Raw genomic sequence first — 23227 nt, 5'->3', positions numbered from 1 at the left:
TAATAATTTAAAAGGAATCTTTTATTCTGAGCAGTAGGTCTCAACAGTGGGCTTAAAATATTCAGTAAACCATGTTGTCAACAGATGTGCTGTCACCCAGGCTTTGTTGTTCCATTTATAGAGCCCAGGCACAGCAGATTTAGCATAATTCTTAAGATCCCTAGAATTTTCAGAATGGTAAATGAGCTTTGGCTTCAACTTAAAGTCACCAAATGCATTAGCCCCTAACAAGAGAGTCAGCCTGTGCTTTGAAGCTTTAAAGCCAGCCACTGACTTCTCCTCTCTAGCTAATAAAGTCTTCGATGGCATCTGCTTTCAACGGAAGACTGTTTTGTGCATGTTGAAAATCTGTTGTTTGCTGTAGCATCTTCATGAATGATCTCAGCTAGATAGTCTGGATAACCTGCTGCAGCAGCTGCTGCTTCACCTTGCACTTGTGTGTCATGAAGATGGCTTCTCTCCTCAAATCTCATGAACCAACTTCTGCTAGCTTCAAACTCTTCTTCTGCAGCTTCCTCGCTCTCTCAGCCTTCACAGAATTGAGGAGAGTTAGGGCCTTGCTCTGGATTAGGCTTTGACTGAAGGGAATGCTGTGGCTGGTCTGATCTCTTCAGACCACTAACACTTTCTCTGTATCAGCCCTAACACTGTTTTGCTTTCTTGTCATTCATGTGTTCAATGGAGTAGTGCTTTTAATTTCCTTCAAGAACTTTTCCTTTGCATTCACAACTCAGCTAAATGTTTGGCACAAGAGGCCTAGCTTTCGGTCTGTCTCAACTTTCGCTATGCCTTCCTCCCTAAGCTTCACCATTCCTAGCTTTTGATTTAAAGTGAGAGATGATGACTCTTCCTTTCACTTGAACACTTAGAGACCATTGCAAGGTTATTAATTAGCTTAATTTCAATATTGTTGTGTCTCAGGGAACAGGGAGGCCAAGGAGAGGGAGAGAGATGGGGGAACAGCCAGTCGTTGGAGCAGTCAGAACACACACATTTATCGATTAAGTTCACCGTCTTACATGGTCACGGTTCATGGTGCCCCCAAGCAATTACAATAGGAACATCAAAGATCACTGATGACAGAGCACCATAACAAACAGAATATTAATGGAAAAGTTGGAAATACTGTGAGAATTACTAAAATGTGATATAGAGACATGAAGTGAGTAAATGCTATTGGGAAAATGGTGCCAATAAACTTGCTCTGTGCGAGGTTGCCACAAACTTTCAATTTGTTTAAAAAAAAGTGCAATTTCTGCAAAATGCAAAAAAGTGAAGCACAATAAAACAAGTGTGCCTGTACTCATCACTGCATGGGGAAAATGCACTTGCATGGCCCATGGAGCAGAGTTCCCCTCAAGGTTAGACAGATACATCAGGTTGTCACGGCTAGAGACTCTTTCACTATCATAATCTTCAAATGGCTCTCCCTGTTCCAATTCCAGGTCCAGAAGCAAATGACCAATCATAACTGGATTTCCACGCAGGCTTTTCAAACAGGAGAGAGTGACTGTACTAACGAGCTATGCCAAGCACTGGGGTTTCTTTTTTTCCCATCTCTTTATTGTAAATATTAAAATTAAGTTTGTTTCTATAAAGTTTACCATGTTTTACATGATTTTATAGATGCTGCATCAGTCTCTAGGGGACATGGCCACTCTCTCATCCCATAAACTCAAACCTCAAACTGCACAGCTGAGAACCAGATGTGGAACACGGGGAACACCCTCAGGGCACAGTCCTCCCACGAGCACCTGTCCAGGGGACCCTACTGGGCAAAACTCTAAAAGCTTTCAAATTGTTCTCTAATTTGAAAAAAGTAATAAACCAATTAGAAGTAGCATCTCATATGAAAAATTCAATACAGTCCATGTTTATAATTACAACAAATAAGGGAAACCAAAAATACTATATTTGTTAAATTTAGCATTACTCTTGGTTACCTTTCCAGAGCTTTGTGAACAGTAGGATCCATAGTGACCCTAAAAACAAAGAAACAAACATTCAGCAAATATGAAAGAATTTCATATATTTACCATGACAGTAGCTCACAAATGCTTGTTATTAATGAACTTTAAAACAATGGAAATGCCTCAGAAGGGGACATAAAAGAAAAACAGGAAATAAGATGGGTTCTAGTAAAAGACGTCTGCAGGAAATGCTTAGAAAACCACTCAATAAAGAAAAGCTTGAGGTACGCACACCCAATCAACGGCATCAATGATCTGAACAGAGTTTTACAAAGTGAAGTTGTGTCAAACACACACAAAGTAGGACCCTGAACTTGAAATGAATATGCTCATGAGATAACAACTTCAACAGTTATAATAAGTACAATGCAAAAAATTGTTTTCCCTCTTTGTGAAAATGCTGACATAGTGAAACCTTTTCCCGTACTACTTTCCTTCACAGCTATTATGAGAAACCCATTTTCTCTCTCAAACTTCATTTCCCCAAATATTGTTTACCGAGAGCCAGAATAAGAAGGTATGTAAAAGCCAAAAGCCTGATTATGCAAGAGATGGCATGGCTCCTATAATATTATTACAACCTCAACAGAGAAAACTAAGGACCCACCCTGAGTACAGGCCCTCTAAGACGAAGGCTAAGGCTGACTTCCTGCTTTTACAAAATGTTAACTTTATTCCATCAGGGGGAAGAAGTGCATTCAGCCCATTTCCTGTTAGGAATATAGTAATATGTGCAAGATGCAGATTGTCCCAATAGGAATCAAAGATTAAATATGTAGAATATGAAGAAAGGGACATTCTGCTTTGTACTTCTAGCTCTAACTGCACTCGCCTAGTTAAGTCAACTCTACTGAAACCTATACAAATTGACGCCACAAAGATGATTTGATCTATCGGTGTTTAAAAATCCACTGTTAAATCATAAATAATTAAATCTAAAATGGAAGTTTCTAGCTGAGGTTCTACTAGTAGAAAATAAAATGAACATTTCTAAAACCTTACTTTATTCTCAGTTGTATCTTCTTATTTAATCTTCAAAACTTCTAAAACTGTAGTAAGTTTTTATAATTATAAAAGCAATATACATTCATTGTTGAAAGTACGCAAGATACAGAAAATAAAAACAAATCATAACCTCACCATTGAAACAAAATTAACATCTTATGTAGTTCCCTTTCAATATACAATACTCTTGCCTTTTCCCCTTAACATTGAATCATTTTTATATACACTAGTCTTTGAAAATACAATTTTAGTAGATTGTGCATCTTAATCTTCATATTCACAAAATTCATTGAAGCATTTTCTGATATTTATTATTTAAATCATTGCTGTTCTTTTGTCTAGTACATCTAACACTGCAATAATATCCTTGTACAAAAATCTTGACATATGCGCTAATTTCCTTAAGTGGAATTCAACAAAATGGAATTTCTGAAGAAAAAGCATAAACGTTTGCCATGACACTTGTCTACAATTTTCCCACCAAAGGGACAAAAATCTATAGACTGTTCACCAAAAGGGCAATGAGCAGTGTAACTCACATTCTATTTCTCAAAATACTCACAAATGTACCTTAACATTTTCATAAAATGCTCTTATTTCATAGTAAAAATAGTATCTAGTTTTGATTTTAGTTATTTTTTATCATGATTTCTGAGTAATTTTTAAAATTTATGGTAGTTCTCCTTTTACTATTTTTACTTAGGAAATTTGTGGTCTCCATTGGTCTGTTAAGAGCTCTTTATACAACAAAGATACTAATCATTTGTGTATCATAACTGTATAAATATTTTTCATTTGCCTTCCCAGTCTATTATTTGCATTTAGGTTTGGTTTCTAATGGTTTCTGATGCACAGAAGTTGAAATTTTATGTAATCCAATATATCAATCATTTCTTTTGTGGTTTCATCCGTGGTGTCTCTGCTCGGAAAGTTCTTTGCCAGACCAATTTCAATTAAGTAGCTACATATATTTTCTTTCACTTGCCCTCCAACCCCTGCCACCCCTTTCACCTCCGGCTCCTTTTTTTCAACCTGTGTAGAATTCATTATAAGTACAGTGTGAGGTGAGTACTGAGTGTGATTTCTGAAGGCCCCTCTTTCAGCCATTTTCCCAACACCTTTGGTAAAAATCACTCCTTCTTCACGGTTCGTCTGTATAACGTGCACTTGGAGAACGGTTGCTCTGAGGTACCATCCGAGTGTTAATGTCAGTTTTGATACCTGGGTAAGTTTTTTTTAAACTTCTCTAAGCTCATTTTCCCTAAAAGTAAAATAGGGATAGCAACAATTACCTTACAGTTTGGTTGCAAGGATTAAACTAGGTAACGTACAGAAAACACTGACCTCAGTGCCTAGCACAGCACACGTGCTCAATAACTAAGTCAATGGCTGGACACCAGATTCAGGACTCCCTATTTCTCTTCTTCTGATCCATCTGTCAGCTCCTGTGCTCACAGGGTACACTTGACAGAACGCATAATATTTGGTAGGAGAAATATCGCCAACTACTTTTCCTAAATTTGCTTGGCTATCCTCACCTGTTTGCTCTTTACACAAGCCCAACTCACTTTTCATTTCAGAGTATCCGTTCTTAGGATGCTCTTTTCTTCCCACAAATTTATTTTCATTTTCTCTCTCGCTCTCTCTCTGTTCCTCTTTGGCATGCCTTACTACATACAACAAAACTTGCAAAACAATGTTTTCAAGTAATGGTGAGTATAGATATCCTTGTTTTTTTAACTGATTAAAATATTAAAATTCTAGGGTCTCAAATGATGAGCTTGATGTCGGCTATGGATTCAAAACAGGTAGTCATTATAATACTGAAAAAGTATCCTTCTATTCTTAGTTTGTTGAGATTGACTATTTATACCTCCATCTCATAGAGGAAACTGAATTTTACAGCAGTCACATGAGTTGCCCAAAGTCATAATGGGGCCTGAATGTACACCCGAGTTGTCTGGTTTCAGTGCCTTTTTATTTTCCATTGCAATCATCCTACCACTCCATGACACAGTCGCTCTCTAATCCAGCAATATATTTTGTCCTGAACAGAGCCGTATCAATTCATTTAGATCTTATAAAATATCTTCTTATGAAAGTGATATAATAAACAATGGCTAATTTCTCAGGTGATCTGAAGAAATATAGACCATCTATTATTACTTGCAGAAATATTTCAGTATTCATCAACTTTGAATTGGAAAGAGAATTTGGTAGAAGATACAGAGACATGGCTGGGAAGGCTCTCTAGTCATCTCCTATTCAGGGAGAACAAAGAGCTTCCATAACTCTGGGGCACTGAGGGCACAAACAATGAAGAAGAAAAGGGTAGGACTTTAAAGCAAAATAGAAACTCTTGAAGAAAGAGGGTTGGGAGTTAGCAGATGAGATGGAAATGGTGATAAAAAGTAGGGTAGAAGGGGCAAGCCAGGGGACAGCAGCCTCTCCTCCTCCTTCTTTGTAGACCCATTAGAGTGGAGGGTGCCTGCTGGAGCAAAAGCCAAACAGATACAAGACTTCCTTTTCATGGCCACCATCCAAGCTCTGACCCAAACTTTTCCCCTTCCTTTGATCCACTGCATTTTGGAAAAGCAAGTTTGCCTTCTACTGGCCTAATCCCAAATGCATACGTGTCTGTGCTGCTCTAGGAGAGTTTAACTTCAACAATTACTGATAAATCAACAGGATATGAAAACAGAAGATAGAAGAAAGTTGCATTTTCAAAAACCTTCAAATAAAGTTGATCCTTGTGTTTCCTAGAAAGTAATTATCCAGGTCATACTCTTTCTCTCGGTCAGTTCTGCCCCCTCCTGGGAGTGCTCCTCCCTTCGCCCTGACAGGAAGCCCAGATGCTGTCCCTCCCAAACCTCTCTGTATTCTGAAACATACTGCTCCTACCATTTTTTCCTTTATGCTCCCTAGAGTAGGACTGAGAGTCTTGCTAACCTCATCTGGATTAACAAGGCTTGACAAAATGCATCCAAACACACCCTTCTCTGCTTCACACTGCAACCCTCTCCCCTCCTTTAAACCAACTCCCGACCCAAGTTCCTCTTCCTCTGGTCTCATTCTGCCAAACAGGTGAATATCACATGCTGGGAGGTAAAGTGATATGTTTAAATAGAATCAGAATGCATTAAATAGAATTAAATTAAGTATAATTAAATTTAGTTGAATAGAATTAAATAGAAAATATCCCTTCTGCTTTTCTCTTCTGATAGCCCAAATCAGGTATCCATGGTTCCACAGAGAAACAACAATGCTTAACTCTTCATCCTTGTCCTGACATTCATAAAGATGGGAAGCACAATTACGTGCCCAGGGAGTCCATGTGTTCTATTATTGGGCCCATAAAACAATCCTGTGAGAACAGGAGGGTAGACACTATCATCATTATTTTATAAGAAGAAAGTGATGAGCAAAGAAATAACTGAATTACCTGGAGTTACAAGCCTCATGAGTGGCAGTAACAGAACTTGAACCCAGGACTTCTGTTCTTCTATTATTAAATCCAAAATTCATCCTGCTTCCTGTAACTGACTCCCGCAGTCTCTAGAATAATGGGTTGCTAAACTTTTACAATTTCTATCAGAGCCACAGAGGTAATCATGACTCACGTCTCAGCAGCTGTTCTCCAACAAGACTCTACTGAAATCCAGGGTAATTACTTTGAGACTGTCCCATACAATTCTTGTTTTTTCTCTGAATAATCTTTAAGGTAACAAGCAGGGAAGTGTAGGTCAAATCATGTCTGAGTTTATAAAAGCAGGACTGGAGGTTATTATATTGCCATGAATGCGAAGTAAATAAGGGTGAACATCAGTCACAATAACTATGTACAATTTTGTGAATGGTTTCTTTTAAATAATGACCCTATTTCCAAGGAGATCTTGAATTTGTGATTTTTTCCATATCTGACATATTCCTTATGTATATATTCCAGTTAATCAATGTCTACAATAATAAAGAATTATTCCATCCGTGATTCAAAATGTATATCCATCATTACAGTTGGAAATCAAGGTTAGTTGTGTTTGTATCATCAGCATAAAATAATAATTTAGTTTTCATATAGTGCTTACTATGTGCCAGGTGCTGTTCTGAAGGCTTCACAAATATCATTTGATCCTCGCCTAACAACCCTGTGAGGTAGGTACTTTTATTATCTCCTTTTACACACAAGAACACTGAGGCACAGAGAGAGTAGGTAACTTGCCCAAAGTTACACAGTAAATAAGTAACAGTAAACAAGTAAGCTTAGATTAGAGCCCAAGTTGAGTGGCTCCAGAGTCGACAGAATTTCAATACCTTGTAGTTTCCAAAAGATTTTCGTGTGATACCAAGAATTAGGCATGAATTCAAAACTCCTATGCATTGACCATGAGAATCAAGCGTGACAACTTGAAAACAACCCTGTTAAGAGACCATTATTTGTGTGTTTCTCTTTGTTCTTCTTTGCAGTGGCTGTTGTGAATTTAGTAATAACACTAATCACCAAAACCACTTACAGTTATAAAGTGGAAATATTTTTAATAAATGAAAAGAAAGAAAACTGATACTTTCTCCAATAAAAGTAAATACAACAACAGTAGCCTTTTGGAGCTAGTGGGTATTTAATATATGCCCAGCACAGAACATGGTTAATCCTTCAAGCACTCTGAGGTAGGAATTATGATTGCTCCCATTTTACAGATAAAGAATCTTGACATTTAGATTAAATCACCCGAAGTTACACAGCTTATTGGTAGCAAAGGCAACATTCAAACCCAATTCTGTCTTCAGAGCCCTACTCTTAGCCATTCTATTACCTGCCTTCAATCTGTTCTATCAAAATAGCACTGATTAAATTAGAGAAAAGCAATTTGAGCTAGTATTTCTCCACTAAAACTGTGCAAAGGAACACAACATATTCACTTACATCCACAAATGCACCCACCAATATGTTCAAGAGAAGTGCCTTCTGGAATGAAGCACTCAATAAAGACCTTTAGGGGAGAGAGTTGCTGGAACAATAAAAAGCAATACTGCCTCCCTACTCATTTAGATAATTAAAATTCTAGACTGTTTTGTCCTGAATATGACACTTTATTTATCTTTCCTTCAGGAAATAAGCCTGTCAGAAAGCTCAAAAAGTTCAGATCTCCAAATGCACCATTTCAAGTATACTTGAATAAATAAACTGAGATGCTCAACATCCATAACATTCGTGCATCAGAGAGCAATGAGACAATTTGTCACTGACAGACCAGCATTCCAGACCTTCCTGGAGTCATGGGATTCATTGCAGGTTTCAGAATACCGATGAACTTGCTGATAAAATCATTTCACTTGTTGAACAGACCAAATAATGTATTTCGAATGAACTACGAGAAAATTCCATGTGTCACAATTATTGTTAGCAACATGTAGCTGATTAAAAAATATTTCTAATATCATCTATTCCTTTTATCCTAAGATGCTATCCAAGCAATATAATTAGGTTCTGCAATGTAAAGAGCAAAAGTAAGTACTGCTATGAACAGGTCATGGATTTGATCCATTCATTCAGCTGATAATGTAGTGGCAATTCAAAGCATGAATTTTAACACAAGCAAGAGCTATGTTTGATCCCTGGGCTGGAATAACAATGCAAGATGGAAGTCAATCACAGCAAAAGAGAGGGCAAGGCTCACTCAGCCTAGTAGTAATCTATCACACAGTGAAGAAAAGTACAAGGTCTAGAGCAGGTAAACCTGAAACACAGTCTCAGTTTTCTCAACTGTAATGTAATGACGATTATGATGCTACTCAAATGGTTGTGAGGATTAAACAAGTAATCAACATAGAGTGCCTAGCACATAGTAAGTGCTCAGTTAACATCAGCCACTGCAGATGGTATCCATTTAGCTCTCCTGTTTCACAGACATATTAGGAAAACGAATGAGTTGGAGGTTAACTAAACCAACAAAAAATGTACCTTAGAATTTTAAGTTTTTTCCTAAGGGAGAAAATTGGGGCAAGGGCTATTTCTGTCTCGTTCACCACTGTATCTCCAACATCTGACAAAGTGTACAATAAATACATGTTCCTTAAATACATGCTGAATCATTACATGAATGAATACATTAAAGAGTTGTCTCTCTCAGCATAAGGCATACAGGAATCCTGGCAGCAGGAAGAGAGAGGGCTTAGTATGAGAGAGAGAAGAGGACCTAGAACTGAAGTTAAATGAATTCTATAAAATGATTTTTCACACTGGGACCAACAGGACCTAATCTTTAGATTAGAGTCCCCAAGTCACTGATCCATCTACAGTGCCAAATGCTGGAGAATGACCAAGGAACACAAGTCTGTTCCTTGTGTTTATGTGCTCATGTGAATTCAGTTCTTTAAAACAGCTAAATCCTCAAAAGAAGCTTCCTAACCACCCCAGCCCACTGTGGACCCTCAGAGGGTCTATTATCTACAATGTCATCTGACACTTAAGTACAACAGAGAAGCCACCATTTTAAGGAGTTCATTCTGGTGACATTGAATGTTTGTTGGATCTTCTCCAAAAGACAGGAATTAAATTCTGCACGCATTCCAAGTCCCAGGCATTATCCTGGCCTCTACACGGAATATAAAGAGGAATAAGGGACAATCCTTACTCTGAAGGAGCTTCCTGTCTAACAAAGAGAATAAAGCAGATACAAAAGTAACTTTAGCGCAGGGCAAGCATCATGGAGATGTACAAGGAAAGGGATCTGCAGAGGAATCAAATAAATCTATTTTAAGTGATTAAGGCCTTATGACAGTGGGCATATGGATGAGCTCACAAGGATTTTGAATGGCAAGGGCATTAGAGCTTGAGAAGACATCAAGGGTAAACAACAGTTAGAAAAACAGGGGATTAAGTACTTTGGGACAACTCTGATATTTTACTGATTTATGGGGCCAAGAGAAGAGAATATTTATAATAAAACCATCTGTAAGATCTAGAGTATGGGGACAAAAGTATAACAAGAAGACCTCAGAGGTTGTTGAGCAGGAAAGTGGCATGACCAAGAGTATTCATTAGGAAGATGTGTCTGGCAAGAGCTTGTTAGATGGGATGGAGAGGGAAAGAGAGAAAGTAACTCTGTAGTAAAGGATTAACTTTGCCTGATGCAAGATCTAGCCTTCGCTCTTGCTCCTGGGAAGTGGCCTCGAAGCCCTTGGAATACCTGCCTGATACAATATCCTTGATTACCCTGGGGACTTGAGCCACAGCATATATGCTATATAAACAATGTGACTTATGGTGGGTACTTGTGACCACATGCTATCTGCTTGATCTCAGGAGGGATTGGAGAGTAAGGCTAACCGGAAAACAGTCAACAAGTCTGTGTGACCAACCAAGTCTAGGAGACTGAGACTCAGTGAAAATTCTGGACCTCAAGGCTTGAGTGAGTTCTTCAGTTGGCAATACCCTATGTGTGTTATCACATGTCATTACTGGGATAAGTAAGTCCTGGCTGCATGACTCCACTGGGAGAGAACAAAGGAAGCTCAGCACTTGGAACTGTTCTAGACCCGACCTGTGGGCCTCTTTCCCTGGCTGACTTGAATCTGCTTCCTTTCACTGTAATAAACTGTAATTGTGCGTATAACAGCTTTCAGAGTTCTGGGAGTCTTTCTAGTGGATTATCAAACCTGAGAGTGATCTTGGGAGCGCAAATTTGTAGCTAGTATCAGTTGTGAGGGACGTCTTGGAGACGTCCAAACGTTAAAATAACCAATAAGAAAACCCTCCATCACAGTGCAGGGGAAAGTTATGACAGCCTGAAAAACAGTGGTGGGATTGAGGAGGCATTAATGCTACATCTCTACAGAGGAAAAAAAAACAACAAAAGTGGATAGAGACCAGATTAGCCACAAGAAACTAAAAGAGTTTGCCTGGGAGAAAGTAATCGATTAAATTGTTAATAAATTAAAGCTGAGAAATCAGAAGGAAGAGCTCGTTTGAGGAGAAAAGCAAGGTGAAGCAGGAGAAATGAGAAGCTTGGGAACCTTCAACTCTTTCCCTGTGCCAATGCCCCATCAAGAGGTGGCATCTGTGCCTCCACCCCTCGGAATCTTCTCTTGCCAACAGAACATGGCAAAAGTGATGTTGTGCCCACTGTGGCCCTGGCCTTTAAGAGGACAGGCAGGCCCTGCTCTCTGCCTCTTGGCACCTGATCCACCATATAAAATGGTCCAAGCCACTCTGCGGAGAGGGGGCCACAAGAAGAAACACAGAGGTACCAGATGTGTGAGTGTGCAGAGCAGGGGGCCTTTAGATGACAGCCACCACACAAGGGACCCCAGGCAAAAACCCCTCAGAGCCAGAAGAGATAATAACATAGTGTCATTTAGGCCACTATGCTTTGAGATGGTTTGTTCTGAAGTAATAGATAAGTGAACTGTAAGACAGTAAATATAATTCAACCAAATCATTTTCCCTAATTTCTTTATTTAGAAAGTCTATGATCCTCCAAGATAATGGAGGTCAGGAGTAAGAAGTATAACTAATTAAAATCCCTGGATGATCCAAAGAGCTTGAGAACATTTTGCTGTGTGACTACAGATGATCAAAATCACTTCATTTTCCAAAGTACCTAGTTTATATGTAAGGAGCCGCTAAGGAGAATGTATTCAATCTGGTCTCAGATGATACCTGGCTCATCCTCGCCCCTTGCCTCCAGCTCCACTTTTCTAGTTTATTAGTATCTTCTGTCTCATCCTGGTTGATAAATTGCTGGCAAGCTTGCTTAGTTCTGTGTTATTCACAATCACTAGAAGGTAACACACACACACAAGTGTGCACACATTAATCTTTTCCTTAATCTTTGTTTTGCTATATTAAAAACTATTCAAAAGAATCCATGGTTCTTGTAAAATTATGGCATTTTTGGTCTTAAAAACTAAAATAAAGTATTGTTAAAAATAATGCCTGAGACATAGGCAGGTATTTTTAAAACACTCAATGAAAAATAAATGAGCAGTACCATTCAAAGTTTATCATGGCTTTCAAATTTTGTGTGAGCACATGTTACAGGAACCTGGGGTTCTGCACCATCTTCTGACTATGGACCCCTTTTGGAGACTTGTGAAGCATCAAGGGTCCTTCTCAAAATAATGCTTGTAAAGGCATAAAATCAAATAATATTGCAAAAGAAACCAAACACAGTGAAACACGGCTATCAAAATGCTTTAAAAACAAATTTAGGATAAGACAATGTAAGTGCTTCATTCCTGTTGTTAATTATACTGAATCTGCACATCTTCCAAAACACTGAGCCTTGGCTGGTGCCTGGAAGATGCTAGTGCTCTGTCAGAACTGCAAAGTAAGAGGAGCCACTGGTTTTAAAAGATGGTAGGAATGAGTTTAAGAGGTAGGGTTGGGCAGGGTTAAGAGGGACAAAGGATCTGGGATCAAATGTCTGTGTGAACGTATAGCCAGGTACTCAAGTGTAAACTCTCGCCTACAAGTAGACTCAGGGCCGACTCAAAAGAGACCAGGATGATGACAAGACAGTTTTTCAAGATATCCACACAGAGCAGGGCCATGAGATTGGATGAGGGAAATTAAAAACCTGGAAAAGATAGGACAGAGATGAGAGCCTTGAAATTTACCAAATTAGGGCAAAGGGCGAAGGACTGAAGACAGAGAAGCTTGAAAGCAGTGAATGAGAAATAGAAAATGGTTCGTTCAGTTCAGGGCCACACCAGACAAGAAACAAGAGAGTGTGAGTCAGGGCTGCGGATGAGCTACGATGTCCGATTTAAAGAGACAACCTCAATCCATTACAACAAAAGGAATTTAACTATAGCAAGAAATTATTTACCAAATCAAACTGCAACTTCTAGAAAGAATTTTATCTATCTTCTGTTTAATTTTTCTGTTAAGTATTCCATTGAGAGGAAAAAATGGTAGGTAAAGGGGGTGGTATGTAATAATAACAAATCCTATTTAACTTCATTATCTTTTGTCATAAAAAAGAAAGAAAGAAAGAAAAGGCATCTGTATTCTGCTGCCAAAAACTTTGCCAAAAACCCAAGATAATAAAGATGAAAGTTAATAAATCTTTGTTGAGCTTGAGTAGGCTTACTAGCAAATGGAACCTTGGTATGTAGTGTTATAGCAATATCTTGAATACGTTTAAAATCTGGAAATCATGAAACAAGCTCCTTATTTATGGTATTGTTTATCTGACTTCTTTGACATTCATGAATCTTTGATTCAGTCTGAAGTTCACCCTCTAATCAGCTGTCATCAGCTGGGTGATTCTGAACCCCAACCTTCCTACTTTTTTCCGTTTTAATTAACATACACCTAAAAAAGCACTTTCTGTGTACCAGGTCCTGCTACAAACACTTCACAAATGTAAATCCATTTAGTCATCATAACAACCTATAACACAGTTACTGTTATTATCCCATTAAATGAATGAGGAAACTGAGGCCCAGAGAGGTTAATTTAACTTGTCCATTATCACAGAGTTAGTAAGTGATCAAACCAGAAATCATATTTGGGCAGTCTAATTCCAAAATCTATGCTTTTAACCATGGCATTCTGTTATCCACTGTCTGGGATATCCTGAGGCAGAGAAAATGAATGCACACAATAATATTTTGAATGCATTCTCAACAATAAACCCTAAATTCAGTAAATTCTGGAATTTAATTTTATTCTTTTCCTAAACTCAATGCACCTATCCTAGACTAGTAATGTCCATTAAGTTACTAATTCCCTCATCATAATATGGGTTATTATAGATGGGCATCCTTGTTTGAGAACCCCATAGCTTGGCAGTTCAGAGTATCTTACTCTCAACTTTGCCTGAAGTTACTCCTTGCAAGAAGGTTCCTTGATACAATAACATCATGGTTTAGATCAGCTTTTCAAATATTTGCTATCAAACTCTACATACTTTCTCTATGCAAGCTACATCTAATAAAACATTAGTTTTATATTTTTCTCTCATGTGCCATATTTATCCAGGAGCAATTCATAAGTTCACCAATTCTCTGAAGTACTGAATTACGACCTGTGATTCTGTGGGGCGTCTCCACTCTGTTGTAGAAGCAGCTATCTTCATGTGTCCCACAAGAAAAAGCTTCCAGGGAAGACTGTTGGAGAGTTCCTATAAGACAGGCTTCAAGAATACAAAATCAAGAAGCCCCACATCACACCCTCCCACAACTTCAGAGGAAGGCGTGGCAACTGTCTTAGCCCACTCAGGCTGCTACAACAGAATACTGTGCTGGGAGACTTGTAAACCACACATACTTATCTCTCACAGTTCTGAAGGCTGGGGAGTCAAGGTCATGGCACCAGCGATTCAGTGTCTAGAGAGGACCCAATTCCTGGTTCATAGATGCCATCTTTTCACTATGTCCTTACATGACAGAAGGGGCAAGGGGCTCTTTGAGGTCTCTTTCATAAGGGACCTAATCATCTTCCAAATGTCCCACCTCCTAAGACCATAAATTGGGCATTAGGTTTCAACATATGAATTTGGAGAGGACACAAACATTCAGATCACAGCAATAATTAAGAATAAAAAAATTTTTAAGCCAGGTTGCAAAACTAAAATTGTAAAACTTGAAGTTCACTCATTTTTAAAAATCTCTAATGTACTTAGCTCTAACTTGCTGAATTGTTATTATAACTTTTTTTTTCTACTTGCCTCTATGACAAAATAATGGTGTGTGTCACTCTATCAAGGTAAAAATAAGAAAGGTTATTTGTAGACCAATGACAGAATATGCCTAACATTTCTAATAGGTGAGGAATTTCAAAATTATTGCTAACGGGTTTGGATCTATCAAAATCCTTCCAACAGTACGTTTTAAACGGTATGTTTAAATAGTATGTTTTAAATAGAATGTCTAAAACTTCTCTTCTACCAAGGGATTTGCCATTTCACTGAAAATAGTTTCTCTGCTTTTTTTTCTTTCTTTTGAAAAGCTACACTGAGCACTGAGTCACCAGGTGATTTCCTTTATTTCTGAGTTCCCCTTCAAAGACAAAATCTACTCTTACTCCTCTTTGTCTTCTCACAGGTACCTGAGCTGCTATTGTTCAAGGTCATGAAGGAGCCAGGAGCTGCTTAAAACAAAAACTTACATTTAACAAGAAGCTTTATCACGTGGGAGTTTATGAGTGTCAAACATTTAAGGCAATTTAAATTTTTAGCATCTCCAGAGATCAAGCTAAATGGCTAAAAACCAGCTTTTAAAACAACTTTCATTTCTATTTAATTTATTTGAATAAAGGGTAATGGGCATCATATTTAAAATATCTGTTGAAGATAATGAGGATGTTGAGATACTGTTTGTTTCATTTTTTATTGTTGGACTCTTAAACAAATATCCTTCAGATTCACTATCATCTCCAGCTAGCTGATACTGAAAAATACATAATGGCAGACTGTTGCCATGGTAACTCCTCTACAACTACACATTTTCTATGGCAACCCAGGCTCCATGGAATACTAATGAAAACCCATAGCAACAGAGAGTTAAAGAGGTGATGTCTGGAAACCAAAACGCTCTTGTAACATTTATTACAAATGTTATGGATGCCTTTGTAGATTTAACAAACCATATCAGTGTTCAAAGAGATATTAGCTAGAAAACATAAAAGGCATAATTGAAAATTTTTCTGGGGGAAAAAAACCTAATGCCTATAGTATCTAAAAGATTCACATCAATGTACTATTAAATGTGAAAATATGTAATTCATATTTAAAAACACAGAAATCATAATTTTTTATAAAAACGGATATATTTTCTCAGTTGCAGAATACTTAGGTGCTATACAATACAAAGTGAGCCCTAGAAGCAACTCAGGAGCACTTCTGTTTAGATTTACTCTTTTCCTAGTTTCCTATTCTTTTCAAGAGTTCCAGCTGTGTAACCTTTATCACTTAACCTCTAACAGCCTCGGGTTCTCTTTTTCAAAAAGGATGTTATGTTTAAAGGACACGAAAGCTTCTATGATTCCCATTCTATCATCTACCAGCAAAGGAATGTGCACAAGTCACTTAATCTGAGTGTCAGTTTCTTATCTGCCTCTTCCTCCATACCATTTTGCTTTAAAATGTGCTAGATATATATGAGCGCTCAGGGAAAATTTTTAATTTATCATCTTAGCTAAAGAAAAAAGAATTAAAACGCTTCTCTTCATATTCTTGTTTTTAAAGGTTGGAGTGAATTGTAAAGATCCATGCACATTACAAATTACTTTGATGCACAATTATTGACTGAACACCTACAATGCTGCCAGTTGTTAGTGTCACAGAAAACAAGACAGATGGGTGGACCCCACACTCATAAAGTTTCTGTTCTAGCAAAAAACACCAGAAAATAAGTAAGTCAACAAAGATGATTAAGTATTGTGAAAGTGCCACAGAGGAAATAATCAGAGCTAAGTGACGAGGAAGGATCTGTGAGAAGAGATGGGCTAGTTTAGGTCCATTTGTAGTCAGCCCTCCCAAAGGAAGCAAGAAGGGGCTATGAAGTGAGACTTCTAAGATGAGAAGGAGCCAGCCATGGGGAGAGATGGACGGTCTAGTAGACCATCAAAAGACGCTGAACTAGGGAAGAGTTTAACATGCTAACAAAACAGCACAGAGGTCAGTGGGAATGAAGGAGTGGAGAATGGAGACAGAATAAACAATATGAAAACTAAAAGGGAGGCAGGACAATAGTGGGGCCCAGGTAAGAATATAAATGTTGTTACTAGTACAATGGGTCTTACCAACAGAGCGCATGTTTTTGTGGATGTGTAGAGAATGGACTGGACAGGGAGACCAGAGAGGAGGCTGCAGTGCTATCTGTGATGGAGAGGATGGTATGACTTGTACTGTGAAGTGGCGATGGAGACAGCAAGAAGTGGACAAACATGAGGTACATTCTGGAGGTAAAGAACACGGGACTTGCTAATGGATTTAAGTACAGGAGACAGGGTGAGAGGGACCTGATTTTGACTCCCAAGTTTCTGTCACAAACAACTGGGTGGCTGATGATACCACCATCACTATGGGCAATATGAAGGGGTGAACAGGTTTGGGGTGACATGAGGGGTAGACAAGAATCAGGGCTTGGTTTTGTCCTGATTTGCCTATTAAATATTTTTCCAGGCTGCAGTCACAGATTTCCTTAAAAATACTATTAATACTATTTCATTAATTGGTGCCCACTATTTCAAAACTTATGCAAATTCAAACACAGGCTCTTCAAATATGCATTAAAATTATATAAAAATTATAAAATCACCATATATATCAAAATTATAAAATTAGACTAAAATGTAGTTTAGGCTAGTGATACCTGTGTGATAATGAATGAACACAGGGAAGAGCATAGATCTAAATAAACACATTTTGAAGTACTCATCTTTTCTATGGTAAAACTAATACAGATTCAGTGCAGAAATTTTGGAAAACATAGAAAAGTTTAGAGAAAATAACAATTACCTCAAACCCTATCATCCAGAGATAAGTCTTGTTAACATTTGGTGACCATAAGACTAATTTTTTAATCTTTGTGTGTTTAGTTAGTTTTGCTAAAGCTAGAGAAAACTAAAATTCACATCCCAAAACTACTTACGTGAACTAAGGGATAACTCCTTAGTGCCTAGTTATTATCAAGTGCTTCAGAGTCTAGTGTTGGCCATGAATCCAATTCCAGACATAAGGACGAGCAGATCCTTGGAGAGGGTCAAGCCCACTTTTTGCCACATTCACCTTCCCCACAACCAGTTCCCCACCACCAACTGCCCCCCTTTAAATCTACCAAAATTAGACATTCAGCACAAATAAGGTGAGCTTTCCTTTTTAAAACACCATTTAAACTTAGTGATTTATTACTTTGTAGTTCATACACCACGCATTCATTTAGATGAAAGCCAAATTGTTCCTACAATCAGCAAGACACAGACCCTTCAATTATGTTTTCAATCACTTCTAACTTATTTGTAAGACAACACTTACATGTGGTATTTAAAATTCTATATTACAGTTCAGTAGAGTTCGAGTTCAAAACATTTGCTTTTTAAAAACCTTGACTATTAACAAAAGAAAAAAGAAAAGAAAAGGCTTAGAAAAGCATAATGTTTAAGACAATATGTTTTAGGTTAAGACTACACAATGTGTCTCTGATAGTCAATTTTTATTATGTAAAATTAAAGCTCTGGGAATTTTTAATAGTTTATTTTGGGGTTACCATCTACATTATTTCCAGAGAGAATAGTGTACAGATTTTACAGTAAGCCCAAAATTTTAAACTTCTATTAAAAGTGTAATATTATTCACACTGGGTTTAATGACAACAAAAAAAAAATGGGATTTCTACCTAGATTAAATCTGTTTTAACAGATATGCAAAACAATGAGATCATTCGAATACTCTTTAAAAATAATCATTAGCATGCCTAGTGAAAGAACAAAATACGGCAAAGCTTAAGACGTTTCATTTCATTGCAATAACTGTGCATTAAACAAATGCTAAAAATTTACTAAGATTTAAAAAAAAATTAAGTAATAAAGACTCCTTTAAGGTTATTTTAAAGTGCTATCCTATGGCCAGGAATAATTTGCTTCTAACAATAGACTGCTGGAGTTTTTTTTCTTTTTTTAAGCAAACACAGTGAATCATTATATAAGTTAAAAATAAAAAATAATTACTAATGCAAAGGAAACACTAGTGACTAGGGAATTTCAAAGCACACAAACTTATACAACAAGCATAAACATTTAAGAAAATCAAAACAAATGCACAGATTCTAATACAATCCAAATCATGGTCATCACTTGTTGCTTTAAATTTTAGCTGGCCAACCCAATGAAACTGAACAAGGAAAAAGGAATTGAGCTGGGATGGGTGAAGATGTTTAGTCTTCTGGGTAACTGTGATATTTATAAGCACACAACATAGTAAAAAAAAATCATTGGCAGACCAATATCCTAAGAGTCCACAACATCTGAAGTGTTCAAATCTAATTCTATTTTTTTCTAACTTTCAAGCGTTCATTTTCTCGAGTTGAAAAATCTATGCTTTCCACTGAATGTCGGCTCTTGTTTTTGCCGAACAGATTTTGTCAGTGTTTCCTACCTTAGGGTAAAGTATAAAGGAGAACATAATTCAACACAAGAAGAGCAAAGAAATAGGACATGGGTCTCATGAAACTAGCACTTGAACCTAAAAAAGAGATATAAATCTCAATTATAATATAATCTACACTGAGTTCTATTATAACTCTTTGAATGGGGAGTGGTTAGCTGCAGTTTATTCACTCATTCTGCATAACAGCTATAAAAAGCTTTACAAGTACAGAATAATTTAGAATCTTTTAAATCACCTTGGAAGTTTTTTGCCTACTATTTCTGCTTGGGGTTTGTTTGGTTGGGTTGAAATTTCTGAAGGGACATGATAATTTAGCAAGAAGGGGAAATAGTACAAGACCGTCAGTCAAGTATTCCAAAATTTTCCCACAAACCAATTTTAATGTGTGATTTACACCCTGAGTAGATAAATCAGTTAGGAGGAAATCTGATATTTAAAAATTAAGTAAAGTTTTATCACAATCTTGGGAGCACAGGCATTTCTAAAACCTTACTAGCCCAGGGGCTACACCTCAGGCACACTGCAGTTTCCCCAACTTTCCACTCTACTCCGCACCTTCAGATAGTCTTGAGGAAAGACTTCTCGTCATTCAAAATGGTGGTTATACCTAAATTCTGTTCACCTACCTGTAGGGTGGTCTTTCAGAGACCTCCTCAAGTTATCCATCTAATTTCCCTGTAGTTTGAATAAACTCTAGTAACAGGAGTCCCAGCACAAATCATATTAGAGCAGTCAATAAAACTGTGAGAACAGCAAGCATACCTCATAGAAGAATCTATGAAAGTGGATAGGATAGCTGGAAATACAACAATTTAGGGTCACTCTTTGAAGGAGTGTAAGCCTAACCTCACCAATAGTTTCTGAACCCTGTAACAGGGTAACTGATTTCATACCAGTGGCTTCAAATCATTCACAGACCATTTCAAGTATGCCTACACAAGCAGTCTCCACATTATGAAGAGGAATTTGCCCAAAACTTAAGCATAAGTCTGCTATTTAGGACTCAAAATGTTCTTAGTCATTAAAAAAGTTATTTTACTTTATGCCCAAGATAGCACGCAAAAGCCCATTTAAGACAAAAATAACTGAAGTGCCAGATTAATGGTACTTTAAACAAAACTATAATACACAGGGAACCCTTTTTTCTTATCTCACAGGGTAAGACAAGTAAAAGCCTTAGAATTATGGCAAAAGGAGAAATAGAAAGAGGCCACAGATGTTTACAACCAGGACAGCTATTCTGATTTTAACCCTTGTAATAGCAGGTCTCTTAAGGAAGTATCTGACACCCATTTAAAAACTTTCACTATATTCCTAATAAAATATCTTAAGTTTAAATATCTGCTATGCGTTTAAGATAAATGAAAAGTAACCCAGTATATCTTGCTCAGAAATTAAGTTCACACATTATGGTGAGAAGACAATTAATTTGAAAAAAGTAGTATTGTGTTTATTAAAGGTCCTTGGTTATCCAGAAAACTTAGATCATTATGGACCATAGCTCAATGTTGCTTTTAGTATAAAACATTAATTTCTATATCCACAATGAAAAAATTGGTTTAAATTCCTTTAAAACCCTTTTAAACTTTTTAAAGCTTTGTTTATACATTCAAAATTTAGAACTAGTAGAGAATGTAAAAATCTTTTCATTAATCAGCAAGAAGAGGCCCAAAGAGCTAAGTGACTTGACCAAGCTCATTCAACCCATCAGTCACACAACGGGCTGGAAACTAGGCCTATCTCCAAAGTCCCACTGCAACTCTGTTGCTGACAGGTTTCCACTTCCTCCCTGTGACAGCTAAACTCTGCTTAAAGTACATTTCCTTCGTAGGACAAAATACCTATGGTTTGTCTTTGTTCTAATAAGCAGACAGTCATGATGAGGCCTTCACTCCTAGAGAGCCTGAGTTGGTAAGAGCTGGCCCAGAGAGAACACAGACTCAGAATAAAGAGCAGATCTGTTCAGCTCAAAGAAGACAGCTCCAGGCAAGGTTATGTCTGCACAGAGTGCAACATAGGCTGTTTAGAAGACAAGAAAGAATTGAGCCTACTGAATTTACAAGAGTAGACAAGACCTCAACCTGTTCTCTAAAGAAACAAACTAAAAGGGTCACTGCAGTATTGAGATGCTGGTGTTAACTTTCAGATGAAGTAGGACCCATGGTATGAAAAGACCTTTGTAAGGAGTAAGAAAAACAAAGCCAACAGTAACAAGTTGAATTTGACTGCATATAAGGATTCCAGTGCACCCATAAAATGTAGGAGATTGGAGTATGTGTTTCACTAGTTCAAGACCATACAGAGCCCTTCATTATCTGCTTTCTGCCTCCAAATCCTACTTTATTTCCTACTATATTCTCACTCCAAATACACCGTTAGTACCAGCAAAACCATTCAGTGAGTATGCTATGCTGCTTCACACGTTCAGTCACCTTAAATGTACTATTAACCCTTCTAACACTTTTCTCTCTGTGTGATCTTATTATAGACTAGTAATCCTCAAATATTTAATGAAAACTTGTGAAGTTTTCCTAGGCAGAGTTTGATTGCTCCTTCCAAAATTTATCATACTCTGGTGATAGGTTTACTGTCTCTCTCCATCATTCACATATGAGCCCTCTGGGAAAAGAGGCTGTATGTACTTCATTCTTCCTGGCAATAGACCTCACACTGTAATTGCACTTAATATGTGCTCAAAGAATAAAATAGATTGTGCTGTTGAGGGTGTGGCAAAACACGTACTCTTGTACAATGCCAGTGGAAAATTGGTACAATCTTTCCAGATAGTATTTAGCAGTATATTTATAGGATGTTAACACTCTCAAATCTTTCAACCCAATATTCCCACTACAAGAAATATATCACAAAGACATAACTGGATGTAAAAAAACAAAGGATGTTTAACATATTCAAGGATGTTTACCATAGCCTTCTTTGAAATAGTGGAAAACTGAAAACAGGTATAATATACTAAAAGAGGGGAAGAGTTAAGTAAATCATGGATCACCCTTAGGATGGAATAATAGGACATTTTACCTAATGACATGGGGGAAATTTTTAATGGTACAGTATTAAGTGAAGTATGCACTTGTAAAATGAACCCAGTTATATAATATTTTAAATATCTGCTTCTACCCTTAAGGTTTACCTGCTATAGGAATTTCCTTTCTGCTTATAAATTTGACAAAATATATGAAAAAAATTTTCAGATACTGGAAAATAAGCAGTACTGAAATATGATCCCTGACCGAAGGGGGAAAAGTGAGTTCAGCCCTACTATTGCTCTAATTCAATCCATGGGGGTAATTTCAGGCCATAGGACAGGAAGAGAGATCTCAAACTCAGCACAGCAACTTTGCTAAGTGGAGGAAACAGATAGCTAGAATTTGTAAAACTGAGTATAAGAGAGGAAGGAGCTGCACAGAAGGCTCTGAAGATGTGCAAAGAGGTTCAATGAATCGTTAACGAGTACAGATCTGTACATGCATGGAGTGAAACTCCATGAAGCAGAGAAACGAACAAATAGGCTAAAAAGTTCCTAAAGCTTACACAGGGCTGGAAACAGCTCATATCCATGGCAGCCAGAGTGGGGAGACCTTGTAGTACGTGGAGCATTGGGTAGAGTCCTCAGGAGGATCATGCCCTAGTAGGTGGAGCTAAATTATCCCAAGAATAAAGGCTACTCTGAACCCACTCTAACAAAGCTTAACAGCAGACTCAAATGATTAAACAGATCTGCAAGTTACTCAAGCTGCATGACAGAACAAAAAGACCAACAATTTTTAAAGCAATACAACAAAATCCAACATTCAACACTGTAAAATCCTTGATGTCTGGTATCTAATTAAAAACTACCAGGCATGCAAAGAGGTAAAAAAAAATATGATCTACTACCAGGAAAAAAAATCAATCAATAGAAGCAGACTCAGAAGTGACCAAGATGATGGAATCAGCAAACAAAAATGTTAACAAAGCTATTGCAAATATTATTAATATTCTCAAGGACATAAGGGAAAATATAACCAAAATAAAGAGAGAAATGGAAAAATATATAAAGACCAGATGGACTTTATACAGATGAAAATATGCTGGATAAATTCTGGAGTCAAAAATATGCTAAATAAGATTAACAGCAAA

The 23227-nt window shown here is 37.3% G+C and overlaps 1 protein-coding gene across 5 annotated transcripts in view; it reads right to left on the bottom strand.

Annotated features, from left to right (window-relative positions):
- ANK3 (ankyrin 3) overlaps positions 1–23227 on the bottom strand; it is a 591977-nt gene that overhangs the window by 507095 nt on the left and 61655 nt on the right. For all 5 annotated transcript variants that reach the window (XM_072971465.1, XM_072971466.1, XM_072971472.1 and 2 more), the window contains exon 2: positions 1944–1982. In XM_072971465.1, the coding sequence (XP_072827566.1) occupies positions 1944–1982 (39 nt within the window). The remainder of the gene's footprint in view (positions 1–1943; positions 1983–23227) is intronic.

The sequence above is a fragment of the Vicugna pacos genome, chromosome 11 (assembly GCF_048564905.1).
Source record: "Vicugna pacos chromosome 11, VicPac4, whole genome shotgun sequence".
In the NCBI taxonomy this organism is placed as follows: domain Eukaryota; kingdom Metazoa; phylum Chordata; class Mammalia; order Artiodactyla; family Camelidae; genus Vicugna; species Vicugna pacos.
Note: the sequence above shows the minus strand (reverse complement) of the source record. Positions and strands in the feature narration are given on the sequence as shown.